This window comes from Puntigrus tetrazona, chromosome 18 (genome assembly GCF_018831695.1).
Source record: "Puntigrus tetrazona isolate hp1 chromosome 18, ASM1883169v1, whole genome shotgun sequence".
Lineage (NCBI taxonomy): Eukaryota > Metazoa > Chordata > Actinopteri > Cypriniformes > Cyprinidae > Puntigrus > Puntigrus tetrazona.
Genome location: NC_056716.1, coordinates 2,845,054 through 2,855,299, shown reverse-complemented (window position 1 = coordinate 2,855,299; position 10,246 = coordinate 2,845,054). Strand labels below are relative to the sequence as shown.

Here is a 10,246-nt window from a genome sequence, read left to right as displayed (position 1 = left end):
TCGCCGACACCTTACATTTACACAGCGCAGGTAACGGGTTTTGAGGCAGTTCTGCCGAACATGCAGCATCACACGATAACGCCTTCACGAAACAAAGCCCTCGCACCTGCAAGAACGCGCTTCACGCGAGTTTTAAAAGAAAAAAACCCGCCACAGATACACAGTTAATCAACGGAGAAGCGGTTAGGAATCATCTGTTGTTGGCTCGGCCGGTCAGCCATATCCCACAGTACTTTATTTTTTTCCACGAAGAAATAAATAAAAGTGACATTGTACTGAGGGAGACCTCATTAGTTCGTTGTCCGACGCTAATAAAAGAACAGAAGTGCAAATTATAGAGTTCAGCCTCAACACACGCTCTGTCAACTAAAATCAAGTCTGTGAAGCCATGATCCAAATTACTACTAACCTGCTCTGGTAAGCCTATCAAAGCAAAACGTGCATTTAAAGCGAAGGAACTGACGGCAAAACATGCTACCATGCAACTTAAGGTCTGCGGCGTTTGTGTACGGTGGAATTTGTTGCAAAGACTTACGTACTGGAATTATTTTTTTAAAGCATGCAATGCCAATGCAATCGTTAAGCAACTACTAATAGTATCCCGAGTAGTTAATAGGTCTCATCACCGTGTCATGATTACATGCCTTCCTCTGCTACGTGCATTAGCGCTCTCATCAAACACACATCCTGGACCGCATTTAAAACAATAACAAACATCCATCAATCATTTCCGATCACCCAAACAGGCCTTTGCCGATAGCCCCGAAACAAACAAACTTACCAGAATTACGCTATTAGTCTTGCTTTCCCGATCAGTTTCAAGGAGGACACTGAATCTTTAGCAGGCTAAATAAGGAAATGAAACAAATACATTCATTTAATATGAAGGTTGTATAATATACACTGCACCGTTTATTATTATTGTTAATATATTTATTTGTATTATTAGGCTAGGCAAAAACGAGCAGTGGCGTCATTATCGTTCGCGCCATTTCCCCTCAGCCATCACAACTTAGGCTATCTTAGTGTGCCTGGTCAAAAATCCTAACAATAAAGCGTAAAAAAAGTCCTCTGATACACCAGGTAGTAGAATTTGCAAAAAGAGATCTGGAAATTTACTGTATTTTAGGGAGAAACTAACGAGCTAGCGGTGGTCTTGTTAAATTGGGTCTACACAACCCTACGAAAAAAGGAAAGTAAGTTTTAATTACACTGACAATGAAAATATCAAGCATATCTTCGCATTTTAGGACCCTTGGACTGCTGACAAAAACTTTAACACGGTTTCTGTCTGAAGCTCTTTTTTTTTTTTGGAGCCTTCGGTGTCGATTGAGGGGGCCTTTTCTCCCAGCAATGTGGTTTCTATTACAAGACACCGCTTTGCTCCGGGGAGCCGTAGCTTGCGTTGAATCGCAAGACGCCATATTGACTCAACTAATAGGACACCAAGTTGAAGGCGCAGTTTACAGGATAGCTTCACACGCTCGGTGTCCTCTAACAGATAGCCCCAAACGCGACACATAAAATACCGCTTTCGAGGCAGAACAAACAGTGGGTCTGCGTTTTGTCATTTGTCACGTTTACAACGAGACGGCATTTCATTTGACATGTATTGAACGTCCAATGTTGCGTTTCATGCGACTTCAGTTCCGACGTGTCAGTACCTGTCCCGAGAAGATTTTCTGTATTTAAATGAAAAGTAACACCCAACGAGGCAACGAGCGAGAACCCCCTGCGCGCGCGCGCGATCTATATCCGGAATGACGGGATAATTGATGTTTTTTCAAAGACGGATTAATATTAATGTGCAAAAAAAAAAAGAAAAAGTAAATTGTTAGAGGGCAAATCAGAAGTACTTTCTCACTACAGCACTTTGCACGTGTATTTACATAGCCAAATTTAGACGTAACCTGGACGATTTCCCATGCCAAACCTCGGAGTCACCCTCGCACCCCAACCCCACACACACACACACACACACACACACACTCACTCTCGCTCTCTCTCATCTCTTTCTCTCATCTCTCTCTCACACACACGCACGTAAACCCAACCTTCAGCAGTTTGAGACAGAGCATGAGTTCATACAGATTTGTCTGCTAATGAATAACACAACATTGAAAGCCTTTTGATTTCAAATTCATAAATTATAATTTAATACCAAGAACAAATTTACAGCAGAATGCTTGTTTACAATAAGCTAACACAAACAAACAAGAATTGTTTTCAACTATAAACTTCCACACACACTCACGTATATCACTTGCAATTAATAATAATCAATAATAATAAAAAAGTATCTATACGTTATCAATACCCTGCAGTAATATATTTTATATATTTATATAAAAACGTGGGTCAGTTTAAACTGTTCATAATTACAATCATGTATCATTCACTGGTCCATATGTGGCAGAGAACAGCCCAAAATAACTGTTCAATCAACTACACAATATGATCCCTTTTTATCCAATCACAACATGGTGTCTTGTGTGTTGAAGAAAAGCCTCAAAACAAGGACGAAATTGCAAGCTTTCACACATACACACACAAGGCATCTGTTACAGACCGAAAAGGAGCAGAACACCAAGTCAAAATAGCCACCCCTTTCCAAACCAGCTCACCCTGTTAAGTGTCAACCTATCGTCGAACATTTTTTTTCCATTTTTTTTTTGTCTTTTTAAATACAAGGGCTAGTGTACTGAATGCACAGATTATATCTATACAGTCAAAAACATTTACATTTATATATATATATCAAAGGTAAAATAGGTTAGCGACCTGTGGCCATGCATTCACAGTCTAAATACATGAAAAAGAAAGGAAGAAAAAAAAAAAAAACCAAAACATTTGTCTTAATATGTATGTACATTACAAACAGAACTTTCAGTGCTACTAGCTAAGTCTGTCACTCATTTGAAGACATTTGTATTACCGAAAAAATTGGCAACCACAGTTTTATTCTTAATCACATATACGTTGTATAAAGAAAAAGTCCTTGAAATGAATTGACCTATATTTACAAGAATACTGCCTCTACTTGTGTTTTTTTTTCCCTCAAGTGAAATGAACAATTATAAGACTTATTTTGTAAATTCTAAGCGTGTTCCCCATGGTGTATAGACTTCAGTAACCGTTAATAACACATTTGCGCTGTACAGGCACTTTAATGCTTTAAGTGTTGAGGGACGTTTATAGGGACGCCTTATTAATACTGCTGCTTTATCATTAAAAGAACGATGACCCATCATTCCCCCCCCTACGTTCAAAATACAGTTTACTGTGGCAAAACACTTGAGCGAGAATTCGCACGGGCGCAACTTAAGGTGGGTTCCAGCAATACATCCGAAAATGTTAAGTGGGGGTCTAACTGTAAAATCAAACACGTTGTTCTGCTATTTGCGTTACAACCTGACGACCATTCCCCAACCCGAATATTTAAAAAAAAATTAAAAATACAAATGGAAGCAGGTCGTAACTCTCAACCGAATATACACGATGAGATTTTGCGAATACTTTAGTGGCGCATATAACTGATAGTTTTTTTTTGCAGAGTGGAGTATTGCTCCTGGGTAATGATTTGTGGTGTCTACATCAGTCAGAAGAATAGCGCAAAACACTGGAACGTTTCTACAAATGCTCTGGCATCCGTGTGTGTGAGTTCGAGCTGATCGTGGAAATAATCCCTACTCTTGTTCGTTAAGGGACATCAATGGAGTAAGTGCGCTTGCAGCATTAAGCATAGCCTATATTGCTGTGGATTTAGTTTTAATTCTCGAATTCTCGAAGAACGTCTTTACATTACTGAACTGTTTTAGAAGAAGTCGTGGTTATTAAAAAAAATAATAATAATAAAAAATAAAAATAAAAAAAAAAACAACAACTGCATACTACAGAATCACATAGGCCGGTTTGGAACCAGAAAGGAGGAACAAAAAAATTACAAAAAAACAGCTATAGATACATGGACACAGGACAATAAAGCAATTTGGAAAAAAGAACTTTTTTCTTCTCTTCTTAATCTTTCCAAATTGTCGCTTAAATGCACTTTATAGTTTTGCTGTCCCAGAAACGATTATGAAAATCCTTGAATTATTTTTTTCTCTTGCCTTTTTTTTTTCTCTTCCCGTTTGTGTTAATTTTAGTGGGTTATTTATTTATTTCTTCATTTTTGCATTTGTTACAAAAACAACAAACAAACAAAAAACATTGGAACAAACTGTTCAGAATGACACTGGGAGCGATCTCTGGACTTCGAGGCTTCACTGAATGTCTCAATTTTAAAATTCACAGTCATTGTATGAAAGTCTCTCTTCGTGAAAGTAAACTCGTGTAACAGCCGTTTCCTTCTACAAAAGAAGCGCTAACTATTGTAGTCATAGCCCCCTTTGATCATTCCTTCTGCCTACTGAATCGACATGTAAGGCCAGTTAAAACTGCTCCCCGACAGCAACATATCCCTGATGAGGGTTTCAATTGGGGTTTTACCTACCAATCGGACGAAAAATAATTGCTCTATGACCGAAGACGAGACTGTACGGAGAGAGGGCAAGCGCAGTAATAACTTCCCAAATCGAGTTGGCTGGTTGGGATACTGGCTCCGAACGTACTCCTCCAGAGCGCACTGGGACTTCTCTTGCAAACTTTCCACATGGGCCACATCTGACAGGCCGCAAGCATCTATAAAGAATGGAGAGATAATCAAACGTCTATTATATCAATTCTGCACCCGTTTACAAAACAGCAAGGCACCCTAAAGCATTTTATTGAATCACATACCTTATAGCACGTAGCCTAACAACGCGCGCGCCGCATTAGTTCATTTTAGCTTTTACGTTTAAATGCATACGAGACACGTAAATCGTTTATAATCGTTGCTGGTTAGGTGTTTTTTTTAATATAAAAGAGAGCTGACTGAGTAAACCTTACAGCACGTGAGCTGTTTTAAACCTTTTCAATCGTGACCAGGGTTATCTCCATAAAAAGGACGATTTAGCAGCACGTGGGTTATACCATTATGGCATACAGACAAACAGGAGCACAATATGCATTTTTTTGGAAATGTCAAAAAATTAAAAAGTGCAAGCGTGCTGTGCTGCATCTGTGGTACGGTAATATTTTTATTAAACATTTATAGAACCAAAACACTCTTTAATCCTAAACTTTTAAACGGTTTTCAAAGCCCTTTTTTTAAAAAAAAAAAAAAAATCGACAGCAGACTTAAAGAGCAAAATATCCACAAGAGGTGGTGTAAGACTTTAAATCAATAAGGTGATTGCAAAACGCTGCCTTACGTGACACGAGCTTTTAAAGGTATAATGTTAACACCTGTTCCCTTAACGCGTCTTCTTTTACGTTTTGACTCATTTATACGTCGCCGTCGTCGCTGTATAGGAAGCACTGTCTGTAAAGGAATCAAAACAGCGTATTTGCACTCTCTGTTGTGCAACTGGTAGGCTGCTAAAGCCTTCTCGAGTCGTAAATATCCGAGCGAATATATTCGCCGTGAAGTTTTAAATCTGTAAAACTTTTTTTTTTTTTCGCTTTAGCTCTGTGATACACAAATAAAGAAAGGAAGTCGGGGTCATGACCCAGTTCTGGAACGAGTCCAGCATGTGTCTCGGATCCCTGGATCATCCTAACAAAACAAGGAAGAGCTGCGAGCTTTTAACGACGCGAAAAATGTCTCGTCGCCCGCTACGATAAAGGACGATGAAATAAAACTAGCCACTAGCGTTTATCGCAACGTGAATATATATCTATATATCTATGTATGTATGTATATAAGCGCAGAGCTGGTCTGTGATATGTGTAAACGGAGCATTAGGCCTTTCTTCCCTTTCCTGCACAGCCTCACCCCCCCCCCCCTCCCTTCGAGCGTGACATCCTTAATATCTGTCATTGCAAATAAATACAAATAATTGATTGCCCTTCAAGATCTTATTAGGCTTATGCATTGCGAAACTACAGCAAAATATGAATAAAGCTACAGTTAAAGAGTTTGCAAGTCGACGGTGCTCGATTTCTAACATTATGTGCATTGCATCAGGCTGTTATTAGTTTAAAAATCCGTGTGATACAGGGAAACTTATTTGTCCCATCATTTCGGACGACTACATAAATCGCGTTTTTTTTATTTATGCTGGCTTTCACAAAATATTAATCGCATCACCGTTTAATTCTTAAAGGAGCTTAAGTGTTAAAATAAATTCCTAAGCGTTAAACAGAATTGCAAGCGTTGTACTGAATATACGTCGAAGGCTTTAAAAATATATTAGTCAGGGGAAATAATTTTCTTAGTTATGCTTGTTCACTGAAATTAGCATTAGAGAGCTCTGCACAATATTTGCACTAACGTGGCTACTGCGACGTGTGTGTGTGTGTGTGTGTGTTTTAATACCAGCACCCACGCCGTTTTCTAGGTTTTATTAAAATAACCCTCGTTTCAGACGCACTGAAACGCAATCTGGATGTTTGGGAAATGAAACTTACCTGAAGTGAATAAAACGATGGCCTTTAAACAGCTGTATTCAGCAGAGTCAACGTGCAAAGCTTTGAGCTTTTCTACTTGTTCTTGGAAGATCCTAATGTGGTCCATAAAGGCGACCACTCTGTCCGCAGACATGGGGGAGGCGTGGAGGCCGGCCGCCGCCAGAAGCGGAGCCACATGGAGCGGCATGGAGCACTGAGCAGCGTTGAGCACAAACAACTCACTCCAGGTCAACCTCAAAAGGGCGACCTGGTCGGTGATTTGGAGGTCTGGGAAGAAGGGAATATTCCTGGCCCACTCTACCGCGCTAAACAGCATCCTGGCCGCCAGTTCACAAATGTTCTCGATGCCCATGATGTTGTTGGGCTGCATGCATTGACTGCCATACCGAGAAGTTGGGTAGGGCTCCGCTCGTAGTAGTAGAGAGATATATCCGGATAAGTAGGAATGGCAGTGCAGTGGGTCCCCATTTGTCAAGGCGAACTGACCGTGGTGTGGCTGTGTGGGTGGCATCCGTCCCCTTTGCACGGCTGCAGTAAAAAGAGAAACTGTAGATATTGATGCTTGAATTCTACAACAACAAATCATAGCTTGACCTTGTTTCTACTTTACTCGGTGTGCGGTTACCACACGGTTCGTTCGGAGAACTACACCGATCGCGTTAATACCGTCGATTATTATGTCACCCCGCACGTGCGGAACTTTGAAACTATCGACGCGGCCTTCGCCGTTCTACAGTTAAGCGAAATAATTCAAATAAATAAATAAATGGGGTCCTCGACGTGCTCGCGCCGCGCCGCGCGCCGCGCGCACGGAAAACAATCGCGGCCGAACCCTGCGTCTCGCGCGGACGAAATAAATATCGGCAAACGTTTCAATTTTGGTGCGCTTGTCAAATGATTTGTGTTTACGTTTCACGGCAGACAGCGTGGGTCCGGCGAATGCACGCACAAAGAAAGACATGCATGCTAACCCTTAACCTATTTAGCTAGCGACAGAGTCAGTCCTGCTATCCGTGAGCGAGCTGGGTGTCTGGCGAAACGTTTATTCAAATAAATACCGTCAAAAGCGCAGTGGTGATTATTATTTACTTTTATAACGGGGAAGAGCGATTTAGATTGCGGTCGAACTGGAGACCCTAGCCTAGTGTGTGTGTGTGTGTGTGTGATTTTGACGCTGCCTCTCCATACTCCCTCGCCATAACCGCACGGCATATCTGCAGTGATATTATTAAAAAAATCAAGACGAACGCCCCGGTTTTATCCGCCGATCTGTTTGACATCGCGAGCGTGTAATATGCGAAATAGTCGCCGGGGAGAGGGTGTTCGTTATTCGAGCGCTACGGGCGCCGCGATAACGCTCGGACTCGAGCGCTATAGGCGGTTCCTTCGCGTGCCGTGGTCGGGGCAGACCGAGAGAGAAGAGTCGGGGATAAAACACAGGGGAGGGGGGCACGTAGCATGCACGGTTCAATCGGGCTAAATACAGAAAGACAAAGACAGCAGTAAAACAACAAAAATCCCAATACCTTCCCGTCTCATGCCAACTTTGAGGCATTTTTTGAGGCGGCAGTACTGACACTGATTGCGATGGTGCTGGTCAATGGGACAATTCCTGTTGGCACGGCATGTGTAAGTGAGGTTCCTTCGTACGCTCCGTTTGAAAAAGCTTTTACACCCCTCGCAAGTGAACTGGCCGTAGTGTTTGCCGCTGGATTTGTCCCCGCAAACCACGCACTCTATGTGCTGCGGTTGCTGCTTTTCCGACTGGCTCTGCGTCGTCTGGTTCGTCGGGGTGGACTGTGTGTTGTTGTTCGGGGGTCCTTGAACGGGTGTCTGAGGGGTCGGAGGGGCAACCTGAGAGGCCGTCAGACCCAGCTGGCCTGGTTGAGGGGTCGGAAGGGATAGTCCTCCTTGGGCTTGCGATGAGAGGGTGCCCTGGGTCTCGGCCACATCGTCCTGGGAGCCTCTCCACACTACCATTGCCATATCTATCAGTCAACGTTAAAAAAACTTTTTGTTCCCCGTTTTTGGTTTCGGAATGCTTTGTTTCGAAAAATAACAACGCAGCACGGTGCCTTTATCACTTAGGAAGGTAAAATAAATAATTCAGGATCGGCACGGTCGGTTAGAGTCTGAATGTCCGTTCAAAGTTGCGCACCGACGACAAACAGCAGTCTATTTCTCGACTGAAACGGCGTTACCTGGCATGTGGTTAAAACTGAAGCAAAGACAAGCCGAATAGCAGCCTTGCTCTTTGAGGCCAAGTCCAGGGGCACTTGCAGTCATCCATCCAGTAAACCCATCAAGGAAAAAACGGGAAATAAACACGGCGGAAGAAGACGCGAAACAGAGCAGGACAGAGAAGTTCGCGTGTGCAGCGATGTTCGGAAGCGCAGGAACACGCAGCTTTCAAAGATACTCGCGACACGCGAGAAGTTCCAGCGTAAAGTCTTGAAGAAAACCAACAACTGGCCAAAAAATATTGCCGCTTCTTCCTTTTCTTCAGATGAGGTAGCGCTAGCAGCCGCGCGCAGTTGCAGCCCGTGCTCGAGTCAAATATGAAGTCAACTCTCCGGCAAGCAGGACCGATAATAAAACAAAAAGATCACAACCTATAGAACCTCCTTCATGCGCGTAAAAATAATAAGAGAGAGAACAGAGAATCAAAGTGATCAAATATGTTAAAAAGGGGGAGGTTAGGAAGTGACTGCGATTTGTAGGCGCTGGGCTGGCAGAATGCTTTCTCTCTGATCAGCTCACTGAGCTCTCTATATAGTGAACTTTGACACGACTGCTGCAACTTAGCACACGTTACCATGGAGATGAGTTGCCATATATGGAAAGTGACTGTGTTTGACTGGTCAGAGCTCACGGACCTCCCCCTGAACCCTATTGGCTAGTCGGCACTTGTGCTACTTGGTTCTTTGCCAAAGCCAGGAATAAGGGTCGAGGAGCCGCTTGGTCCTAAAGAGAGTAGGACACAGCGCGATAGAAAAATGATCGCAGTACATGCGTTTATTATTTTTATTTATTTGAAATAAAATACGCGATTGCGCGTTCTTTTTAAGGCGCTTTCCACGCCGCACAGGACCGGGGCTTTTAAAAAAAAATCTATATCGTGCAAATGTGTATATTAATATTATTTTGAATAACAGGCTACCATCCCTCTTATGTGACCACAAAAATAATATCTCCGTGATAATGACATTTCTGTGATTTAGACGTCGGATTTTGCGATGTGTGTTACAGGCATCGCATACCTTTTTTGTTACGTTTGCATAGACCGGCCGCAGCGTATGTGATTTGGTCACTTTCATTAATCCATTTATCCGCATTAACGCCTCGTTATAAATCACGAAACTGCATATCGTTCATCAAGTCAATAATGCACTGACAAATACGTTTAAAACAGACCGTCCACGAGGGAACAAGCGATTTAGGCGAGGAGCTATTGCAAGTTCGAGTACACGCCGTTATATGTCAAAGATGCAGCCTATGCGAAACTCTACTTTGTCAGCAATGCTGAAAAAATCTCACAAAATTAATAGCAATAATATTTTTTAAAAAATCAACAAGAGTCAGAACGTGCGCGAGCTGGCTTACACGTTAAGGAATATCAGTTTTTCATTTTTATCAGAACGTGATTGCCTTACATATGCTCTTACGTTGCTTCTGATTTTATATACCAATACAACAAACTGGCCCAAAAGACCTATCATATTGGCGTATTATGCATAGGTCTGAAATTTAAGTC

At 42.2% G+C, this 10,246-nt stretch overlaps 1 protein-coding gene across 2 annotated transcripts; it reads right to left on the bottom strand.

Moving 5' to 3' along the window:
- Positions 1–2,126: 2,126 nt before the first annotated feature.
- On the bottom strand, positions 2,127–9,257 carry nr2f2 (nuclear receptor subfamily 2, group F, member 2). Of its 2 annotated transcripts, none has more exons than XM_043264828.1 (3): positions 8,019–9,257; positions 6,493–7,038; positions 2,127–4,680 (listed from the first exon to the last, which is right to left on the bottom strand). In XM_043264828.1, exons 1-3 carry the CDS (start codon positions 8,476–8,478, stop codon positions 4,406–4,408), a joined length of 1,281 nt encoding a protein of 426 aa, XP_043120763.1. In that variant the 5' UTR covers positions 8,479–9,257; the 3' UTR covers positions 2,127–4,405. The 2 variants fall into 2 exon arrangements, with proteins under 2 accessions (XP_043120763.1, XP_043120764.1); XM_043264829.1 differs by having other exon boundaries at positions 6,493–7,020; positions 8,019–9,255.
- Between the last annotated feature and the right edge of the window lie 989 nt (positions 9,258–10,246).

What these genes read in the sequence shown, in the direction of transcription:
- nr2f2 (XM_043264828.1), bottom strand. Translation starts at nt 8,478, where the DNA reads ATGGCAATGGTAGTGTGGAGAGGCTCCCAGGACGATGTGGCCGAGACC. An exon ending in AGTTGGCATGAGACGGGAAG is followed by an intron (nt 7,039 to 8,018) that starts GTATTGGGATTT and finishes CAATATCTACAG; the next exon opens with TTTCTCTTTTTACTGCAGCC. An exon ending in CATCGTTTTATTCACTTCAG is followed by an intron (nt 4,681 to 6,492) that starts GTAAGTTTCATT and finishes CATTCTTTATAG; the next exon opens with ATGCTTGCGGCCTGTCAGAT.